This window comes from Euprymna scolopes, chromosome 32 (genome assembly GCF_053919585.1).
Source record: "Euprymna scolopes isolate OS-2025 chromosome 32, ASM5391958v1, whole genome shotgun sequence".
Lineage (NCBI taxonomy): Eukaryota > Metazoa > Mollusca > Cephalopoda > Sepiida > Sepiolidae > Euprymna > Euprymna scolopes.
In genome coordinates this window covers 68305400-68330205 of record NC_136513.1, presented here as the reverse complement: position 1 = coordinate 68330205, position 24806 = coordinate 68305400, and the positions used below count along the sequence as shown (strand labels likewise).

Genomic DNA, 24806 nt, shown 5'->3' with positions numbered 1-24806 from the left:
TTTAAACTGTAAGCATGATACACTAACAGAAATCTTATTTAAAACTTAAGCGTGAGAAACCAACGAGAGTAGTTTTTAAAATTTAAATTTGATATATCAACCAAAATGTTATTTCAAACTTAAGCATGACAAACTAAGGAATATGCTATTTAAAATTGGAGCATGTGATAAATTGATCAACATAAAAACTCAATAAGTATTTCAATCGATGAAAAACTTATTGATATTTCTATTTCATATCAACTAGGATGAATCATTTTTCTTTTTTTTTTCAGAAAGGTCGGAGAGGGAAAGGAGAGGTTTTCCTTGTGGGTTGGAGCACATCCTTTCTGTAAACTCACAACCGGAAAATGATCTAATTCATTATTTTCTTCACTTTGGTTTTGTTTTGCATTTCCGCTCAAGACGTTGCTCTCAGGAACAGAGATTTGTTTTTCCTCTCTTTAATGAAAAACGTGTTCATGATCAAAGGAGAGCAAGGTCCACTTGAAGGAGAGCCTAAGTGAACACTTGCTCACTGACGACGACGACGATGACGACCTTCTTATTTCACCCCTTCCTTCGGTTGACTCAGCCAGCTTCTCTAATTAAGTAAAGATCAAGCTTGAGTGCCATCCAGAAAACCGACTGGTGCCTTGTAACCAATAAGGACTATTATCCTGCTTTCTGTACTCTGATAAAGCAAAGGCTCCACTCAAGAGCACTTAGCAGTAAGGAGGTATTTCCAGCAATGTATATCATTTTAGACAAGATCTTGACCACTGGTCAAGAGGTTTAATGTGTGTCACTGATAAAAGAAGAAAGAAGAGGAAGAAAAATAAATGGGTGTGTCCGAAGGAGTCAGCATAGAATTATTGCATCTTTTTTGGTTGTTACTTATTTCATGTTCTAGTTTCATTAAAGGCAAAATTATATAAATTTAAAAATCTCATTTATTCCAGCATTTAACCTGTATTAAAAGAAACGTTATATTAAGATTAAGTGTTAATTAATCTAAACAGGAAACAATGTTACATGAGTATGCGTACAGCAATAGTTTATACTAACATATCGTTGAAAGTTTATTGTTGACCATAAAAATTAAACATGATTAAACCTCATCAGTATTTAAATGGGAACTTTTTGAGACTACTTTGTGCCGTATGTTCTAAGAACTGTAGAACCAGGAAAAGTGAGTTTGCAAAGCCAGTTCAATTTTAAAAAATCGAAAGAAAAATTTGAAGTTGGGTTTTTTACTGTTTTCTATATCTTTCCCCTTTGTTCTTTCTTTCTTCAACTATGAGTTAAATAATGTTAACATTAATTTTGATATTCCCAATCTTCTATTTTATAATTATTTTATTACCTTCGACTGTTAATAAATAGAAAGAGAGAGAGAGAGAGAGAGAGAGAGAGAGAGAGAGAGAGAGAGAGAGAGAGAGAGATACAGAGACAGAGACAGAGACAGACAGACAGACAGACAGACAGAGAGTTGTAACTCATTGAGTGAGGGAGGATGAGAGTAATAGACAAAAATTTAGAAAGAAATGAATAATTTAAGACGACTAAGAATTATTATAATTGATTTTTTTCTTCAAACATAACCCAATCCCAATACAAGGAGTATTCTAATATGTATTTTGTGGGATTAAAATATATTTTAAAAATGCCTCCTACAAAAATAAATACTGATTAAATCAACTTTAATAAAAAAAATCATACCAAGAGCTTTTTTTTTACAATTGTTTCAAAACTAATTGACTTTTAGAAAGATATTTTAACACATTCTTTTTTCGTTTTAGGAAAGTTCAAAAAAGCAAGAAAACAATTAAAATCCTACTGTGCTCAGGTGCATTACAACTGCTCAAAAAGTGCACGTTGAATATATTAAGATAATGTACAATTATCAGGCAAATGAATAATTATGAGTCTTGCGTGTGGAACAATATATGAGTTATACATGTTTATAAGTTATGTGTGTGCATGTGCGAGGAGACATCAATTGTAGTTTTGTCAAATTTTGGGAAGCATAAGAAATTTTAAAGGATGCAGTATCACACTGCCAACAACTGATACAGCCAGTTTGTTCAATGTTTCAGCAATTCTGAGTGTGCAAAGATGTTTCCAAGAGTGATGGGAGTTACGTTACTTTCTGACTTTGTAGGCATGACCATATGTGTTAGGCATGTGATATAAAAAGCTGGCCATAGTTGTTGTTGTTAAGATGTTAGTAATTTTGTGGGTAATTACTAAGTTGCTAGACGTCTAAGCTTCAATGAATCTGAGCCCAATGAAGCAAAGTGTTCAAAGTATGCCAGGTGTCTGATGAAGGATATTCGCTTGGTTACTTGTATTTGCTGTGGCTATCATCACAGTCCAGTTTCATTAATCGTGGGTCACAGAATATTGGTTGCACATCTCTGAACAGTTTCTAGGCCGTCCATGTTTTGAGCAAGAATGAAAGTGAATTGCTATATAAGGTGAGGTATATTTAAGCATGACTTACCTGAAATAGAAGCATTTGGATTCGCAGAATGAAACAAATCACGGTAGATTTGCCCATCATCCTCATCTTTGGCTAACCAACGATTACAAAGAAATTTATAAACCCTGCCTTGATCTTTATCATCTATAATAACCTGTAAAGACAAACAAAAATTAAAAAGGAACAATTAAACTTATATTAAATGCAATAATTGGGAGACAATAGGTGTCTTGACAACTGGGTGTCCACCCTCCTTCATGGGATACATGAAACAATCATCATTCGTTTCTTTTTTTTTTTCAAAACTTTAATAAACAAGTGAACCTTAATACAGTTGCCATTGTTTCTTTAAGAGCATTTCAAAGCGTTTCGAATTGAACACAACAGACTAAAAAAGTTTATTAGTCAACAATCATCACAATCATCATAATTAACACAAGACACATCTTCTAATAGTGATATCTAGTTTGCCATGTAAATGTATTGAAACTAAGATAGGAACAGTATCATATCAACCTTTACTTATATCTATTATTATTACTAATTTAATTACTAGATATTCTCATAAAGATGTTTAGCTGATAAAATAAAACGGGCGTTTTTCTTTGGAGTGAATGACTGAAAATCTTCCCTGGTTTGTCGATCAGTGCTTTTCTCTAGAATTGAATGACAATAAGCTCTCTAGGTATTCTAGTGATCGCTATCACATATAGAAAAAAATTAGAAAGTCATGTCGTCAACACCTGCTTCATAAAATACATAGATAACATCCTTCTTTTAACGTTGTCTTGTGAGGAAGCATAGAGAATTTTTACTACATTTTCTAACCCTAACATTTAGCATTGAGCGCCCATATTATTCCCATTGCTTAGTTCTATTGGATTTCAACGTAAATATATCTGAAGAAGGAGGCATCAATACCAAATGCTACAGAAAGACATCCCAGGGGAGCATCTTTCTCTTAAGACGCAAATATGTTAAAAAAGTGGAAGATACAGTAACGAAGTTGTCAAAAACCAACTGCCTTAAACAATTCCACCTTGAAGTAAATGAATACTCAACACTCACCAAAGAAGACCGCAAGATCTCCTCTAAAAACAGATGTGGCACACTTTGTTCAATAGCTATTTCTTGAAGCTGTTGCACTTTACTGACAGGATCACCAAAGGTATCTATAAGGTTATACATGGCACACTAGATATCACTGCAGCAGTAATTAGCTACACATGAATTCAATAACAACACCACATTTTGCATTGTGGCTGATTTTTCAAAGGAACATGATGAATATAAGCCATCACACACACAGAATGCTGCATAAGATGACGCAACTACAACAGTTTTTACATCTCTAGTAATGTAATATTGTTTCATGTCAGATTAAAAGTGCACTTACTACCATTCACATCCTCATCCTATAAACATATCAACACATGCAACAACAGGACTGCTAAAATCGAAAGAGGAATATTGGAAATTTCCACATCGAAGAATCAATCCTAATATCCAAATTATGTCTTATTAACAACAGACTGGAACTTGTATATTTTTAACATAATACACACAATCGCATACCAATTACTTTCCATCATGATTTAGATTTAATTAATATGTACCTGTTTGGTATTAGTTAAGAACATATATTGCATGCAGGTTTATACTAAGTCTGAAAGGATCATAAATTCAATTAGTGTTAATACAGATAATTAATTATATATAGATATATATAATTATATATACATGCACATATACATGCATATATGTACATGCACATATGTGTGTATGCGTATATACATTTGCATATACATTTTTGTATCTATATATACATATATATATGTGTACATATACATGTGCATGTATATGTATGTATATATATATATATATATATATATATATACATATATATATATATGCACATGTATATATATATATATATTAAGTAATGTGATTGATAATTTAAAATTTAAAAATCAAATTATAAGTAAATTAAAAATTCGTTTCATAAGAAGGAACAACAACAAAATCAATTATCTGTACGATCGTTTCGGAAAACAATGCTTTTTATTGTGGTATACATCAAGTTATGTACAATAATTACATATAGTTTTTTAATAAGCCAGGTCTCCTCATCAGCAAATTTTGAAGGGTTTTTATTGAATTTAAAAGACACCATAAATAAACCTAGCATTAAAAGTAAGGCAGATGAATCTGAAAAAATTGAAATAAAAGGTCTGGATTTAAAATTTATAAGAAAATTAATATGGGTTAGAGATAGAAATAAGTAGAGAAAAATATATATTTGAATTTACATAATAAATTTGCTTTAAAAATATATAGAGATATTTACCTTTTAATTTTTCGCTTTTTGAAATCAGGAACTATGGTTAAAATAGTCATTTAGATGTTTGCTATAGCTTTTTATCTTATTGAATGATGAATTTTAAAAGGGGGGACGCTCGTGCAATAAATTGTTTCCGTTAGCGTATTTGTGATTTAAAGACGCTACGGTTTATATATAGAGAATGTTACTATTACATATTTTAAGGGGAGATAATTGTCATGTTTTCTTTACTTTATTTATTTGAAGGGTGTAAGGGAGATAATTAGTCTAACTTAATTTATTAAAAAAAAAAATAATAATTGTAATCTATTTTTACTAATAAGTAATTTTTAATGATTTAAGGTGGTTTATATTTATTAAATTTAAACCAACGTTTATGACTACATGTAAATATAAGCTCCTGTCTTGAATTTAATAGTTTGGTTGTATTTTTTATATCTTCATATTTTAAAATTTTTAGGGTTTCTTTTGTACATAGTGCACAAAATTTATCTCCTGGTTTATATGATTTGCAAGTCTCAATTATTTGCCATTTTAAGTTGAAAGAAATATTGCTGTTTTTTAGTTGCTAAATATAGTTGGATAGAGTAGTTTGGTTTGACAGAGAGTTATTTTTAAAAAGAATGTTTGTGCGTTGAAATTCTATGTTTTATTAGGCCAGATGTGGAACCAAAATATATTACCTCTTGCTTGTTGTGATTATTTTCCGTTAGGACTGTTGTTGGATTATTATATGGTGGGTTGATTAGTAATTGATCGGTAGATTGGTTTAAGTTGGTGTTATTATTTAGTCTGGTAGTTGAGTTATGGCTGTTAATAGGTTCATGTAGATTTGGAGTTTTTGATACTGTGCAGCTATAGAAAACATTTTTAATTTTACATGAGCCTTGTAGGGGACATTTATTTTTTTTTCTGCAGTTACAGTCCAATGTATTTTGTATAGTTGTATTTTGTAGTTTATTAATTTTCTTATTATTAGAGCTAATTATTTTCTGATGAAGGTTAGGCATAGTAGAGTAAGAGACTTTAATTGTGTTCTTATTGAAAATTTTATTATATCTATGGAGGGCTTTAAAGTTCTTATCTAATATTTTAAAAAATTCTCTGGCTATGTTTGTTTCTAGGTTTTTGGAATATGGGGGGTTGAACCATAGGATCTCCTTGTGTCTATTCTTACGTTTACGGGTTTTGGTTTGCTGTTTATTTGTATTATTATCTAATATTTGTAGTTTGGTTTTATCTTTTTTTGTCTCTTGGTTATTTTTCTTAACTCGCATATGGGAAGACATTACCATATTATATGTTATTACGCTCTTAATAGGTTTATTTTCAATGCAGTTTATGTTTCTATCAGTTTCATTTATGAATTTAATTTGTGAATTATATCCAGAGTTTTTAAGGGCCTCATTATAATATTTTTCATTTTTGGTAAATATGGATCTAGTAGAAGACAGTCTAGAAATTCTTAAAGCGATATTGGGAACTATTGATTTTAATATTGATTTAGGGTGGTTTGATTTATTGTGGACATATAGTAGTGATTGGTTAGGTTTATGATAGGGTTAAAATGTATATATATATATATATATATATATATATATATATATATATATATATATATATATATGTATACAGTGTCCCACAAAAGTTTACAATACACATTTGAAACTGTCAGTTTTTGTATTTCTAGCTTCCAAATGATAATAAAACTTTTTATAAATATAAAAAAATGTATTGAAACTAAGATAGGAACAGTGGGAAAAATAAAAAATAACAATTTAACATATAAGACTGGTACAGTGAAGCGAGATCCCAACAGATATTGTACCTTGGGGAGCGAGATCTTACTGATACCTGCAACTACTACTCTTCTCTTTATCTTTCTCTCTATCCTTGTACCTTTCCTTAATACACTTGTAAACCACCTATTACATGTTTTCTATGTCGTTCTTGTGAACTCAACTGAGCCCCACAACAAATAGACATCGAAGTAAGCAATTAGTAAAAGTATTGCGTCATTCTTTATCTAATAACCGTATTGTAAGCAACCATATCATGGGAAAGAATAAACAGATTGATCAAGAGCTCAGAAAACGAATTTTAAGTCTTCATCAAAGTAGATTGGGATATAAAACAATATTCAAACAGTTGATGGTTCCATTGAATTCTGTTGGAACAATTATTCGGCACTGGAAGTCTCACAAATCAACCTTTACTTTGGCCAGATCAGGTCGTCCTCGAAAAATAAGCAAACATGATGAAAGGTTATTAACAAGGAAGGTTATGAATTCGCTTAGAATTACTCTTGAAGAGCTGCAGAAGGACTTAGAAAACAGTGAAATTAAAGTTAGCAATGACACAATCAGTAGAACACTTCACCTTAAAGACATCTTCTCTAGATCAGCAAGGAAAACTCCCCTTCTTAAGCCAAAGCATGTTTGTGCTAGGTTTGATTTTGCAAATAAGTATGCAAGCCTCTAGAGTTTTGGCATAACGTGCTTTGGTCAGATGAGACCAAAATTGACTTGTTTGGCACTCCAAAAACAACGAAAGTTTGGAGAAAAAAAGGTACTAAATACCAGTCAAAAAACACCATTCCAAGAGTAAAATTTGGATCCATTATGATCTGGGGTTGTTTTAATGCAGGAGATGTAAGAAAAGTGGAAATAATAAAAGGAAAAATGAATGGAGCAATTTATAGGAGAATCTGGGAGAAAAACCTTAAAGAAAGTGTGAAGTTGCTCAAATTGAAATCAGACTGGATCTTTCAACAAGATAACGATCCAAAACACACAAAATTGGTTTAATTCAAATAAAGTAAATGTTTTAAAGTGGCCTAGTTAATCTCCCGATCTTAACTCTATAGAGAATTTAGAGGGGAGAAGTGAAATTACGTGTCCATAAAAGAGAACCTTCAAATCTGCGAGAATTGGAGAGAATTTGTGTAGAAGAATGGAATAAAATAACACAAGACGCATGTAAGAAGTTCGTACGAGATTACTCAAAACGTCTGCATGCTGTACCTATTTACAATGCCTCCCCACGGGACAGTGTTAGACACCAGGGTCGTTTTTTAACGTGGAGAAAAGGTACAAAAATAAAAATTGTCTCAGTCGTGAAGGACTTCTCCTCCACCGAAAGAGAACAAGAAATGGAAGTGCAGCATCTGAAGAACAGATACTACGCTTTGAGGCCAAGTAGAGACTGCATGCTGTAATCAACAATAATGGTTATACTACAAAATACTAGATATTATTTTTTAAATGTATTGTAAACTTTTGATTTGCTAATTATTGAGTTTTCTTTTCGCGTTTTTGTGTTAAATTATTATTATTTTTTTTTTTATTTTTCCCACTGTTCCTATCTTAGTTTCAATGCATTTTTTATATTTATAAAAAGTTTCATTGCCATTTGGAAGCTAGAAATACAAAAACTGACAGTTTCAAATGTGTACTGTAAACTTTTGTGGGGCACTGTGCGTGCGTGCGTGCGTGCGTGCGCGCGCGCGCGCGTGTGTGTGATATGTGTCTCGGAATTAAATATACATGATTACTAAATATATACACTTACTGAAAAATAAACTGCAGAAGAGTATAACTTAATATTCGAAAATAAAAGAAGCAGAAATATTGAATTATATCTACTGTTATCTCCTTTGTATTAGTTATGATTTATGTTTCATACATTGTTGCACGCAAGTCGAACAGGGTCATAACAAAAACATTTAAAAATTATAATTAGTTTAAAACATAGGGAAGGTGCAAACATACATTATGCGCAGATAACTGACAAGGAAGTCATATCCATGAGATATTGTGAAGTTCTAATGTAACATTAGACGTTAGTGGTCGAGGCAGAAAGCTAGACAGAAGCAAAATTTAAAAGAAAATCACTTCGTTATTCAGTCTTCCTTTTTTACAACCTGAAATATTCCCACATTGTTACAGCCTTTTGATAAATTATTTGCAAAATAATATATATGTGTGTGTGTGCAAATAAATAGAATAGAAGGTAAATATCCATATATCTAGAACGAATACATTCTCCCATTTAAGGAACCTGTGAAAAGTGCATAAATTTGAACGATGACTTTTTAGATGTTCGAGTCTAGGAGGAGGGGGAGATAAGTCACAATAGATAAAAATGCTAATAATCTGTTCTCACTGAAAGTCTTCTGGAGATTAAAGATTCAATCCTCAGTACATGCGATGCTAAGAATACAATTACAAATTACTTAAGATTTCTACAAAATCATCACTAATAAAATAAGAACAAGCTACCAAAATTTTGTATAGACTTCCAAGTTCAACATAAGGATTCTCAAGTTCAAACTGAAGAAGATCAGAGGTTACATCGGCCAAAACGTTGTGAGAATATCATCTAATATGAGAACAGTAATCCGAATAATGTACATAATCGAAATTATCAATTCTCATCTAAAAAATTCTGAAACATAAGAGTCAAATAATTAGTGTCAGAAAAGAGTGAAGAGATTTTATATTCTTAAAATCTTGAAATAGTCACAACAGGATTGGTGTTAAGCACCCTACTAATCCCTACTAATTTCTGCTTGACCTTTTTATTGTATTGTATACATTCAACCGGCTCTCGAAAATACAATTTTTTATTGTAGTAGGGACGCTTATAATTGTTTCAAAATACAACTATTGTTTTTTTTTACTTGGGAGTCCCCACTTACCAAGGCCCGAAATCCACTCGAGGATAGGGTTAATGAATGTAAGGTGGTAGTGTTGTAATCGTCAGGGTGTAAATTAGGTAGAATTTAATTATTTATGAGGACGGCTCAACAAGAACTTGATTTGAAGGCTACTATGTTGTATTTAACCGGAAAGCAGGCCAGTGGAACAGTGTTCCACAAGGGGCAGTTCTGAGAAAGAAGCTTTGTTCATGGAATCTGCATTTAGATTTAGGTGCAGATAGAAAGTGAAGGAGTCATATATAGTGATTGTAGCTAGTTGGGTGTTTTTTTGTGAAAGTTTGGCAAGATGAACGATAGATTGGAGTTCAATCAAGCATTTGCCATGAAAATAGCAATAGAGCAGAGAGAGGCTCGCAATGTCTCTTCTGTGGGAAAGCGGCTGCAGGGAATAGAAAAGGGCATCACCTACTGTGTTTCGAAGCCAGATTTGAACTCTACCAAGGCAAGATAGGTCTCACCGAGCAGCTTTTGCCCAGATGTGGTAACAGTAGTCCATTTTAGGATGTACCTGGCTCTTATACAGATAGAGGATTGCATCGGCAGTGAAATACCTTCTGGAACGGTAGAGTGATCCAATCTTTTTTCCAGCAATCTTGGCAACAGATTTGATGAATGTGTTCCATTTCAGATCAGGAGTAAAGGTCACTTCCAGAAGCTTGTCAAGACATAGAGCTTCCTCAAGACAAGAGCCATTCATTTCAGTTGGAGCATGATGAGGGTTCATTATGATGAAAAGAAAATAAGCTTGATTTTTGATGCTTTAAAATTAACCAGCCACTTCTTTCCCCATTGCATCACGTTTGCAAGATCAGAAGAGAGAGAATCAGAAATCTTGGTCATTGCTGACCTTTGAAGTGTTGCCATAGATTGTGGCCTTGATTCTTAGACAATAAAGCCATTTTACACACTTTTTATTAGAATGATGAACGGTAAAACATTAGTTCTCTATACGTCACTACTTATATAGTGCTAAATAATAACATTACTAAAAAATCTGATAAAGAAAAAATCGTTTTATATTTGTAAAATAAAAACAAACACGTAGAAATCTCTATATTTCAACATTGCGGCTGTGAATCCTTTCTTTACTAAAAAATTGAAAGGTTCATTGTGTCTTTAAAATACGCCATTTAAATGATTCAATAATTGAATATCTAATAAAAACAATCGTGTAAGTAGGAATTTAAAAACATGGATATTATCTAAACACATGTAATTGATTATTAGATAGCCAAAGTATGAAGAAAAATATCAAAACATTATGAAGGACATACGCTTCTGTTTAGATCATTAAAAAAATGTCTCCACTTTAACGCTATTTCTACTCAGCCTAAGTATTATGAGAAAGAAGAAAAGATGAAGTAAAATAAATGATATTCATACCAATAACATAATGAAAGGAAAAAAGCTACTCCAAATCAAATATCAATATGTCAAATGAATTGTTATTTGGGTGTAAATTTTAAACCCAACAATATAGCTTTATATGTTAGATTATACATAAGATGAGTAATAAATCATGAATATTAAAACAGCATATTTCATCATAGTCAGATGATGTTTCTTAGAATTTTAATAATTTTAGAATTAACATTAATACACCCATTAAAAAAACAAGCAACGATGAAGAGAGAGAGAGAGAGAGAGAGAGAGAGAGAGAGAGAGAGAGAGAGAGAGAGAGAGAAAGAATAAGAATTTATTAACAAATTGCAAGTCAACTATTCTTTTCAGAAAATGTAAACAAACCCGAAGATAAGTTTTGTCTGTGACGCATAATTTGTTTTGATTATTTCGACTAATTTTTGTTCTTAATTCTCATAAAAAAAAAATTCCAAAACATAAGCATAATTTATACTTTTCTGTCTGTCAAGGTGAAGGTTATGTTTCCGATCGAGTTTGCTTGTGTACAGCCTAGCGTTTACATTGTTTAACGAGTCGTGGCCAAACTTGGTCAAAGTATCAGTCATGTTTGAACTAAGAACAAATTAAAATTTGAGATATGCAGATTAATGGTTTAGGTAAAGGGTACCAAAAAAGGTGAAGTTTACGCTTTGGACAATAACTTCGGTTCTGTTCACCATAGAGGCCTGCTACTTGTTTAGATGGGATAACTTGTAGAATATTACTGCCAGTAATATTTTGTAAACCTTACAATCTCACGTTTCCATAACAACTGATTGTTAAATAAAAACTATTCTGAAGTATATATATATATATATATATATATATATATATATATATATATATATATATATATATATATATATATATATATATATATATTTGTTCTTTGTGTAAACAAATCGAGCATAGGTATTTCGGACGATGTCAAAAGATCGTCAAACTCATGACTCACACAGCAGCCACCGATAGCGTAGTGGTTAGTAGCCTTTACTGTCGTACAGACGGTCAGGTTTCAATCCTGGCTTGAAGTAGTTGCCTGTCTAGCTGCACTGATGAGCTGCGAAACAGTACTGTATGTGGATGACTAGAGAGAGACTGTTTGTTTTTGTTAGCGATACTTTTTGAATGAATTCAATTATTTATATGAAAGTGCGTTTTTATCTAAATGCGAGTTGGGAATAATTTTCCCTTTTTCCAATTTGGTACCCCCAAATGGGAAACAGTATATTTATTGTTTTTAAAATATAATTATCCACTGATACGTGTTTCGTCGTCTATGACTAATCATCAGATTGGCTGAATATATATATATATATATATATATATATATATATATATATATATATATATATATGAATATATATATATATATATATATATATATATGAATATATATATATATATGAATATGAATATATATATATATATATATATATATATATGAATATGAATATATATATATATATATATGAATATGAATATATATATATATATATGAATATATATATATATATGAATATGAATATATATATATATATATGAATATGAATATATATATATATATATATATATATATATATATATATATATATATATATATATAAAGCTGATTGTGTGTGTGTGTGTGTGGTCACGAATAGGCTCCTATATGGTTGACTATTTTAAAAAACTGATTACATATAATGATGAAAGATGTATCGAGACACAGGAATGGGTATGTTTTATCCTGCAGAACGGTGGTTCATTAAAATTGTGGGGTCTGTGTTCGCGCCTAGTTCACAAAGTATGGAAATAAAAAATTTAAAAATTAAAAAAAAAAGTTTACAAGTGTTTTTGATATAGATGTACATAAGAATACTTTGATAAGTATGTTTTAACTTAAATAGGAATGGTATAATAAAATTATGGAGTCTGCGTTCGCGCCTGGCCTCCATAGAATGAAAATAGGCACAAACTTTAATAAAGACTTTTCATATCTATCTGTGTAAGTATACTCTGATAATTATGTTTCAGTTTGAAGAAATATGGTATAATAAAATTATGAGGTGTTCGTTCGCGCCTGACCTCCATAGAATGGAAATATGTCACAAAGTTTAACAAGGGTTTTTTTTAATATAGATCCACAGAATATTGTGATAAGTGTTTCAGTGTGAACGGGTATGGTATAATAAATTATGAGGTTTATCTATTTTATTTTTACTTTCATCATATTTTACTTTGGTTTCTGCTAAAGGATTAGGATTTACTCGGATCTGTTGACCATTTCTTGGGCTTCTAGTGGACGGTGGAGGGGAAGAGGGGGTGAGAGGCGTAAGAAAAAAGGAAAGAAAAAAGTGGGGGGGGATGGAATGGGGAAGAAGGAAAGAGGGTGAAGAAGAAGGAAGAGTGAAGAAAAGGGAGGAGAGAGAGAGGTGGCATCATTTGTTTGATAGTGGTAGATTTGTTTTCTCTCATTTAAACAAAATCGGTTTTTTATTCTTTATTTTTTATTTTGATTTTATTTGACCTAATATTTATTCCTATTTACTTTGTTTATTTAATGTTGGTTTATTAATTGGTGTATTTGTAAATTTGTTATTAAAACTTTTCATGATGATAGTACCTATTTACAATGCCTCCCCACATGACAGAGTTAGACACCAGCGTTATTTTTTAATGTGAAGAAAAAAGGTACAAAAATAAAAAAATTGTCTCAGTCGTGAAGGACTGCTCGTGCTCCTCTACCGAAAGAGAACAAGAAATGGAAGTGTAGCATCTGAAGAACAGATACTACACTTTGATCTTAGCCATCTTTTCATGATGATAGTAATGGCAAAATCTTTTCATGATGATAGTACCTATTTACTATGCCTCCCCACGGGACAGAGTTAGACACCAGGGTCGTTTTTTAACGCGGAGAAAAGGTACAAAAATAAAAATTGTCTCAGTCGTGAAGGATTTCTCCTCCACCGAAAGAGAACAAGAAATAGAAGTGCAGCACTGCAGCACTGCAGCATCTGAAGAACAGATGGTATTTATTTGCTCCCCCACCGAGCAAATTAGGCACAAGGCCAATTTTTAATGTGAGGAGTGAAGGGAGGGGGAAGGGAAAAGGGGACCAGCTCCCGAGAGGTGGGAAATGGGAGCTGGTTAAAGGTCAGGCATGTGGGGTTGCCCCCACATCTGGTCTTTGCTAGTCATAGCTAGTCATAGCTTGTCATAGCTTGCAGTATCTGCCGGAACAGATACTACACTTTGAGATATTAAATCTTTTATTCATGTTAACAAATACAGAAAAAAATCAACGATGAACAAAAAACTTAGGCACATGGCCAACACTTTGATCTTGGCCCGAATGCCAAGAGTAATTGCAAAACTCAGAATATATGTCATTATTAAACTTATGATGGTTAAATGCAGTTATTTTTATTTATTTATTTATTTCATTTTTTCTTCTTTTTTATTTTCTATTTTTTTTTTAATTCAATTTAATTTATTTATTGGCAGCGATAATGATTATTCAGCTATAAGGGTGATTAGGAATTCCTCCCAGTTATTTGCTACTAATTAGTACTGTAAATAGCGGTACCCATGGATCTTATGCACGTAGAAGACCATACGGATCTATATGCTGATATGTTATGTAACCCCTCGGAGTAGATGTATACAGGTGTTATCTGGAGTTATTTTTCAACGTCTATATCATATGGTGTTGTGCACCATTTATCGTTTAGATTACGGTCACACTTAGTGATTATGGTATATAAAAGATGTGTCATGCGGTTAGCAATTTTGAAGAGTTTTATTAGAGTGTTTCACTTTCGTGTAAATATCACTATTGGCTTTAGGGAGACTAAAGTTAATGCTTGCGGTGTATGCTTTCAGTTACTAGATAATTGTGTTCTTTATTTTTTACTTTTGTTTTTTTTTTTTTTTTTTATTTATTTATTCATTTATTTATTTATTTTATATATGTTCAGGTTATACCAGGTGGTATTCCATTTTTGTTAGTATCACATTTAACAGTCAGGCAACGAGCAGAGCAGCACTCAGCAGCAGCACGTATACCATTAAGCTGAATATTAGTTTGATATTTCTGTTGCGCGTGAATATTTTTAACGAGATTTTAGGGGAAAAGGATTATCAGGGGTTCAGCAGACATGCATATGCCGATTATAAACTCTGTGGTTAATGGGTGGATTCGGTGGGACTATAAAGTATTTATAATATTGCGGAAAATTTGCTTGCAAGTGTTAGGTGTTTTAGGTTTGTGTGTTAGGTGTGTGTGTGTGTGTTAGGTGTGTGTGTTAGGTGTGTGTGTTAGGTGTGTGTGTGTGTGTGTGTGTGTGTGTGTGTGTGTGTGTGTGTGTGTGTGTGTATGCATTTTTTTATGCATGGTTTTTCCTAGGGAATTGGATTTAGCGAATGTTGAACTTGAGGAGATTTGGATTTGTAGGTGTTTAGCTGTCGGATATTGCATGAGGGTGGGTCGTGTTGGAGTTGAATTTAGTTGAATATATATATATATATATATATATATATATATATATATATATATATATATATATATATATATATATACTAGCCTGGGTGTTTAGAAATGTGTGTTGAGCAAAAAAAAAAAAGTGGTAGTAGGAAGGCAGGCTCGAACCGGTACTGCAAAGAAGGAAAAGAACGAGGAAAAACGTGACGTCTTTGCGGCTACGACCACCGCCAAACCGGAAGTAACGTAGGTTTAAATTAAGGCTAGACAATCGAAAAGAGGGGAGTACTTTCGAAAATATAAGTGAAAAAAGCGACCCCTCCCTGTAGAAAAATACCCAGTTGAGGGTAAAGAAATTAATTTTTTTTAGCCAATTTTCGGTATTTGTCGTCTGAAGGGTCGAGCTTCAAAATGATACTGATTTTGTGAAAATCCGTCGCCTCTGTCGAAAGTTTTAGGCAAACATACATTTATATATTGGTAGCTCATATTATATTATATATTATATATTATATTTGTAAATTTGTTATTAAAACTTTTCATAATGATAGTAATTGCAAAACTCAGAATATATGTCATTATTAAACTTATGATGGTTAAATGCAGTTATTTTTATTTTTATTTATTTATTTTATTTTATTTTTAATTTTTAATTTTTTTTATTTTATTTTATTTATTTATTGGCAGCGATAATGATTATTCAGCTAGAAGGGTGATTAGGAATATATATATATATATATATATATATATATATATATATATATATATATATATATATATATATATACACACATACATACATAACATGGAAGGTTCTAATATGTGTGTTTATAAAAAGAGTTTATAGTAACAGAAGTGCAGAGTTAAGAGAAAGAGTTTACTGTCTTTAACAAACACTAAAATGAGAAGAAAAAATCAAACAAATGGTGCAGGGCCGACCGTTGCAATAAGTGAATTGTAAATTATTTTCGTTGTTGTTTCATTCGGCTTGTTTTTCATTTATTGCTTTTTTTAATTTGTTTTTACTTCTTTTCTTTATTCGCAAGAACAGGAGAATTTTTTTTTTTTAAGTTTTGCCACACTTTTCAAATTACAGACTTTCATGTGGCATTTGACACTAATGACTAGAGCTTCTATCCCCAATTAAAAACAAACAACAAAAGAAGAAAAAGAGCAAAACTGTGACAAAATATTGATAACAAAAAAGAGTTTCTGTCTGTTTGTTGGGGGCACGCATTTATATAATAATGCAGCAATTTTATGTTCATACGTTATCACACTTTACCGCTTTAGCTTTTAATATGAAATTGCTGATCACTGAACATGTAATGAAAAGAAAATACTTTTAAAAAATTCATTTGATGCCACTGTTCTGTCGAAAATGGAACTGAACTAAAATACACTTTCTTCATTTTCAGGCTAGGATCGAAGTATAGTATCTTTTATGTGCAATGATGGTACAATTATATTGTGGTCTGAGTTAATGCCGGTCGTCTATATAATGAATAAATATCTTTTCTTTTCCTGCTGAACAGTGCACAAATGAGACCACTGAATCGTTCAGAGCAGCAATTGAAGCACATGTTTCTACACACGTTCTATAGCAAACCTCATTCTCCCCAATGATTTACTTCCACTTGCACAGCTGTCATTGCTCAAAAGCAGCATGCATACCGCAGATTCATCCGACATAAATCCAGTACAAATAGACCATAGTTTATAAAAGCTAGAAGCAATTGTAAGAAGGAAATAGCCACAGCCAAGAGAAAATATACCGAAACCACCAGAAAACGTATTGAAGTGCAGAAATTAGGAACTCGTGACTTCTGGAAAATCTATAACAGTGTAGTAAATAATTTCCCCACTATCCAACAACCTTGAAGTTGTTTGCACGGCAACCGAGGAGGCTAATCTGCTTGCCCGTCGGTTTGCCTCAAACTCTACTTTGGACCCAGCAAACCACTCTCTCCCAGATTTTCCTCTATGGACAGAAACCATACTAGACGATCAGAAAATCATGCATTCTCAAATACATGATATCATAAAAAGCCTCAAAAGATCTTACCCCGGCTGTACAATTAAAAAAACGCTCTGCTGAGGTTGCTCCAGTTCTCTCCAAAATTCTCCAAAAATGCCTTAACGAATCTTGCTTTCCTGACTGCTGGAAAACTGCCTCTATGGTACCAGTTTACAAGAATTCTGGTGAAAGAACTGACCCATTAAATTATTGCCCATTAGCGTCCTCCTTCTTTTCACCTAAATATTTGAATCCATAATTAATCAAGCTCTAGTCCACCACCTTACAGCTGCTAAATTTCTGTCCGACCAACAGTATGGATTTAGGCAAACCCGTTCTACTGCAGATATCCTAACTGTAATCTCTGAACGCATATACTATGCACTGGATAAAGCAGGGGAGGTTAGAGCAGTGATAGGGCATGGCACAATGGTCTTCTCATAAAAATCAGATCATACGGTATCATTGGACGAATATTTAACATAATTAAATCCTACTTAAATAAGAGAAGAATCCAGGTTATCCTCAATGGTTGTACGTCAAAACAATATGATATAAATGTGGGTGTACATCATGGGCGATCCTTGAACCTTTATTATTCCTGATATTCATAAATGACCTCCCTGATAAAATTGTCTCTGAGATGGGTATCTTTGCTGACAACTCTATAATAGACACTAAGGGAAAATGAATGAACTCTCATCGAAGGCAATGGCGGAAACCCTAGAGGAAGTCTCTAGTAGAATGGGGACAAAAATGGATAGCATATGCTACTAGTCTCTCCCTCTTAGACAGGGTTCAAAAGAGAGATGCCAACCTAATAGGTCCCACAATATTAGCTAGGCTTCAACCGCTGTCCCATCGACAAAATGTTGCATCCCTCTGTCTGTTTTACAAGTATTTTAATGGTAGGTGCTCTGACGAACTACTAGCCCTTGTAGCCTCTCGATGTAAATACCCCTGGCAAACCTGACAAGCAGCAAAATCCCACCCCTACACAGTCGAAATCCTTAGATGTAACAAAGCCTTATACTCAATAGTTTTTTCTCCAAAACTTCTAGACTTTGAAATTCTCTTCTGGGTTCCTGCTTCTCTGACTGTACTGACATGCAGAAATGAAAGTGAAATGCAAACAGAAATCTGGCTGCTCAACTCCCTACATAGTACCCCTGCAAATTATGTTCCATTATGTTTATGTACATAAAAATGACACTGTGCCTTGTTTGGGGTGAAAATGCAATAAAAAAAAAATGGAAAGATGTCATAAGCATCTACAAGGGTTTTGGCGATAGACTCACATAAATGAATATATTATGATACTCTGTTAACCAGAGCTTAGATGAGTATGTTTTAGTTTGAGCAAAGGTGGTACAATAATATCATGAGATATAGAACGGAACTATTTCTATGCACTACAGTAGTATACAACAATGAAGAATGCAACTGTGGAATTTGAGTTGTTAAAAATGTCAGTACTTAAAATAAGATGTATCAATTCAATCTGTTTAGTGATGAAAAAATTCTGTTTCAAAATGCAGTCTAACAGATCAAACAACCAACCAATTGTAGTCTAGTATGGGAGATTTCTTCAATCTCCATAGATTATCCGACATCTTTTTCATCAGCAAAAACAAATATTTGTCTCTAATTGATACGTGACCGTTAGCTCAATGGATAATGATATTTTCAGCACTCGTAAAGATGTTCTGTGCTTCTTTCTCTTTTTTCTGGAACAATCAAAACACTGACAAATAACACCATTATTTGCTCTGGAATTTAATTTACATAGTACAACATAAAAATTGTTAGAAAACTCAAAATGCATTAAATCATTCTGCTATCTCATTCCCAACAGGAAGGAACTCTCTCGTCTGCCAATTCTTACCTGGACAACCTCTATTGGGAAAAGACTGCCTCAATGGCAAAGGAAAATAGACACAAGGTCATATAGTACGTCGTTGCGGTAATCTAATCTATGATGTGAATGTACAATCATCTATTTGGATCAGACATGCAAATCAGCTTCGTCACTCATACCTTCCATAGAGACAATCAAATGACACAATCATTCGCTTAAATATTTTACTGGATATATTTGAATTACCTCAAAGCGTTTAAGCAACATGCAGTAAACAAAGCAAGGCCCATAAGAAAGGTACAACCAGAAAAATGCAGTGATGGTACAAACCAACTTCAACCCTACAAGTAGGTTGACATTAAACATCCTACAAGTATCATATTTCAAAGGGGATGTGTTTTAAGCATAAATGAAAGGAAACAAGAGTACAAGAGTAGGTTTATCTCCTCTGAGACACGGAACATACCAAGAGGGCGGACTCACATTATTTACAATTTCATCTGTGTAAAGTTATCATTTTTTCCTATTGCTAATAGTTTCATGCTCTTAGGATGTGTTCTTGCTAATATTCATAACAAAAAAAAAAAAAAAATGACACTATTCTTATAAACAACAAAATCTATTATTAAAATTTCACAAAAACCGGAGGTATTTAAATGTTTATAAAGGAATTTCTCTTCTAACCCCCTTTGCATGAAAGTAACTTAAACTTATTATAGTCCACATTTTTACCCCTTACACTTATCAATTTTGCTCCAAAATTAATAATGATCTATTAACTAGTTTAGGAGTGAATCCTTGTACATAAAAATAGTATAACATTTACACATACTTAACTTTACATAAACAGAGATTACTTGCTAACGTTAGATTATATAGAGATATGAGAGAAACCAGTGTTTTGAAACTGATGGGTAAAACCCCTCAATATCTTATTTGTTACTGTGACAAGCATTAAAATGCAAACACATTGCTAAGGGACTTTGAATTGCAGAATCGGAAAGAAAACTATTTTTCATAAATAACGGCTGAATTAAGTTATTTCTATAAATAGTTGTAAACAGGAAATGTTTTTGCTTTAAAAATGTTAATTTATGTGACAATCAGATTAAAATAATACAAAATATAAAAACAATAATTTCGTTTTACTTCCTACGTTATTTACGTTTTGTTACATTCATGTTTTGATAATGGCTTCTTACAGAGATATTATTGCCTGTGCGTTTATTATATTTATACTAGCAAAAAAAAAAAAAAAAAAAAAATCATTACGCACACTCCGAGTGGCTTTTAATGTTATTTCAGAAACATATAGCTTTTCTATTTTAATTTTTATTTCATAGTTTATGAAGAGAAAAGGGGGATATGAAAGGGGAGGGGCATTTTAACACGTCCCTTTATTAAATTATTAAACAATATGCCTCTCCTTCTTTACAAATCATGAAATGTAAATTAAAATGATTCTTCTGCAGATTACAAACAAGATCTATTTAGGGTGAAACACACAAAATGAAAGTGTTTTTTTTTTCGGTTTGTTATGCAGAAATAACCTTGGAGAAACTTCATGAAGCGAGTCGTAATAGGTAGCGATGTAGTTTATGACATCAACGAAGCCAAGTTCAAATCCAATCGAATCTATTACATTCTCTTGAAATGTAATAGGTATGAACTTCCTCTCCATTTGTAAAATAATTAGTGTTTAATGAATTTTTTCTAAGGTCATACCTATAATAGGCCAAGCAATCGTGCAATTAGAGTCTTCTATTGAAGATGATGTGAAGTTTCTTAAAAACGGATGAAACAGATGAGATTACTTTGATGTTTTTATGTGTCTTACATACCAAATAATAATGTGCCACAAGGTAAGCAGGTATGCTTCTTTTTGGGAAAACATGACTAGGAAGAGACAAATGGAATGTCTTTCCTATCCCACCTCTAATAAAGAGATATATAACTGAGGAACTTCGTCCCTCCTTCTGTCTTGGATTGAAACAACAATCGATCTTATTTTCTTAGAACTGCACGCCTGTGGAACTCTATTCTGTTTGCCCGTTTCCCACCTGACTACAACTTGGGTGTCTTCAAGTCCAACATAAACAAATTCCTGATAAACCGCCCCCTTAAGTAATCCAATTTATCAAATCTCCATTACTAATGATCACTACGATATTATCCCATTGATTACTGTACATGCAATAACCCTTATCCTCGAGTGGCCTCCGGGTGTTGATAAGAGGTGACTCCCATGAAAAAAAAAAAATTAATTAAAAATGTAAACAGACATCTTGCTGCTCAACTCCCTGCATAGTATCCCTGCAAATGTCCAAGATAGTAGCCCCAATGTGCCTTGTTTGGAGTGAAAATGCAATAAAAATATCAGGTGAAAGAATATTACAGGCTTAAATAGTTAAAATTATACAAGCTGACAATGCACGGGTGGAAGGTTGAAAGCTGAGTAGATGTGCCTATTGATTGGCAACTGTTATTTTAGTTTTCTTTCTTTTTAGTGGGACCCGGACTATTGACAAAGGACTAATCTGGATGAATGAACCGTTTGTGGTTCTACTATAGAGTTAGGACTATGCTAAATAGCATCACGACAGTGCTCTAGATGAAGATCCACAGATAACACCTCTGGGATGCAATAGTGCAGCAAAAAGGCCAATGAGCTAATTGATAAATTTGACAATCAGTAAAGTATTCCTATAAGTGAAGGCAGGTAACTTATAAAAACATATCAATAAAAAATATTTTTTGAACAATGTTGTCACTTACAGAATTTTTGATTCTGATTTCAAATGATGTATTTTCAAAAAAGTTTTCGTTATAATACCTTTAAATTATATATAATTTTAAAGAACGTTTTTCGCTCTATCTAATCGTTTAAATTCCAATCGTTTTAAAACAATTATGTCCTCTTTTCAGAACGTTGAATACAAGATAGAAAAAAGCAAATTCACATAATTTTCATTTCAATTCAAGCTAGACTGAAAAGCTGCTAAAACAGTTTGCGATCTCAATGAAGCGTTTCGCCCAAGAACCACTACTGAACACACAGCACAATGGTGTTTAAGAAATTTTCTGGCGGCGACGAAAGTCTTGAAGATGAGCGTAGTGGTCAGTTATCTTGACAATGATCAATTAATAGCCTTAGTTGAAGCCAATCAACGCTAAACTGTTCGAGAACTTGCTTCTGAATTAGACGTAATGTATACGATTATTTCCAATCACTTTTGAGAGATTGGAAAAACAAAAAAAAATTGATAGATGGGTGTCTCACGAATTGAACGACAACCAAAAGAATACTGTTATATAAGTGTCATCTTCCCTTCATTTACGCAACAAGAACAACCCATTTCTTGATCGGGTTGTGACTTTCGATGAAAAGTGGCTTCTTTAAAACACTCACAAACTTTTACCTCCAAATGTACTATATAATAAATTTAGTGTGTACACTCACAAAATATATAAATCCAAATGTACTATATAATAAATTTAGTGTGTACACTCACAAAATATATAAATCCAAATGTACTATATAATAAATTTAGTGTGTACACTCACAAAATATATAAATCCAAATGTACTATATAATAAATTTAATTAGTAGACTCACAAAACTTTTTTATCCAAATGTACTATATAAGAAATTTAATGGGTACACTCATAAACTTTAAAATTCAAATGTACTATACATAAAATTTAATGGATACATTCATGAACTTATAAATCCAAATTTACTATATAATAAATTTAGTGGATACACTCAAAAACTTATAAATCCAATTTACTATATAATAAATTCAAATGGGTGAGAATCTTCTTTAAGAATGAAATTTTCTCAGAATAATGACAATAAGGTGTTAGCAGCTAACGAACTGCCGACTGCCTGGAAATCTTGATTCCATTGAAAGACTTCAAATGTTAAATCTTTTGGCCTATTATAGTAATTTCCTTGATCCTTTCAAATTTTTCTAATTGTATTTTGACATTAAATAATTCAGAAAGGGGTGACGTTATATAAAAAAGAGACAAACCCTATAATGATAGGAGATGTTAATTTGTTTTATTCTAATTGCTGAATTATTTCCATTGTTGAATGTAAGGGATAAGCACTCGCATGGGAAAAATGGGAAAAGTATATCAGTTAAGCTGACCTGATTAGGAGAAGCCAACACATATATTTCATATCTGTTTCTAACTGAATGTTTCCATATTACTTATTATCAAGTGACAACATGGCATCATCGTCATCATCATCGGCAGCAGCAACATCATCGACTTATGTTCTGGTTTACATGCTGACGGTTGGACGGCTTTTAAAAATTGACTTTCAAACTAACTTATCTCTGACCAAGTCTTTATTTATCACTCTTTTTCTCAAGTCATTTTTATCAATTCCTCTTATGTTTTCATTGGCCTTCCACTGTGAACTGAACTTTCTACCTCAACTGTTCTACATCTACAACCCCAAGAACTTTCATCCATTCTTTCAATGTAGCCATACTATTGAGGTCTTCATGTTCTGTACGCATCTCCCTATGTCTAGATTTAATCTTCCTCTGAACTCATCAGAACTAAGCCTGCCTGTAAGATTCATATTACACATCCATTGCATCATTCTCGTATTTCTCTCCATGCAATGTATGTCCGCAACCCTCAATGGCCATACTTCACTTTCACACACCAACTGTAACATTCTCTGATCTTATTCCATTCAATCCCCACCCTTTGCAATAATACCAGCTCCATGTCCTCCCTGTGTATTAATGATAAAATCTTAGCAATCCAGATCAACATTAGAAACACATGCGGGAGGGGGGGGGGTTAAGCAGTGCATCTTCAGGTTTCCAATCTCCAAGAATCACTGTTGATTTTGCCATTAATGTTAGCAATGGAAGGGCAATGGAAGATTATTTATTTATTCAAGCCTCTTTGGAGATTTCTATTTTTAACTATCTTCTTAATTCAACCCTTAAAACAAACTATACTATCAATGCAATATCAAATTCTGTTTAATAAATAAATCTGATATCAGCAAAAAAAAAAAAAAAATGCTCTATTAATTGCTCCTCTCCATCATCTATATAATAACATGCTAAGCTATTTCATGTTCGCTGGTATATATTTAAAAAATGAGACCGTTAGATCAGCAATGACGGCGATTCGTAATTAATCGTGTCATAATTTTACCCATTTTAAAATAAATTATTCCAAAATAAAATTATGCTTCCGTCAACTAAAACGATGCAATTTTAAACAAATGCATTTCAAAAGTTGCATTTGTTTTAGTGATCTAAATAATAATTAGCTGACAATTAATTTCACAATATGAAGACAGAAAATATTTATTGTTTTAAAAAGAATTTAATTGCTTCAATTTTAAAAAATATGGCACACATTCGTTTTATCTATTTAAAGAATAAAGCTGCCAGTTATTTTTTACAAAAGAATGAGGAATTTTCTTGTTGATTTTAGAGTAACATGTTCCAAAAACATCTCAGTCAAATACAAAAATATTAATTAGGTTTGAAAATCTG

The 24806-nt window shown here is 32.4% G+C and overlaps 1 protein-coding gene across 1 annotated transcript in view; it reads right to left on the bottom strand.

Annotated features, from left to right (window-relative positions):
* The window catches only part of LOC145256408 (lipoxygenase homology domain-containing protein 1-like), a 798046-nt gene that overhangs the window by 335879 nt on the left and 437361 nt on the right, over positions 1-24806 (bottom strand). The window contains exon 12 of the mRNA XM_080115275.1: positions 2486-2618. Within this exon, the coding sequence (XP_079971401.1) occupies positions 2486-2618 (133 nt within the window). The remainder of the gene's footprint in view (positions 1-2485; positions 2619-24806) is intronic.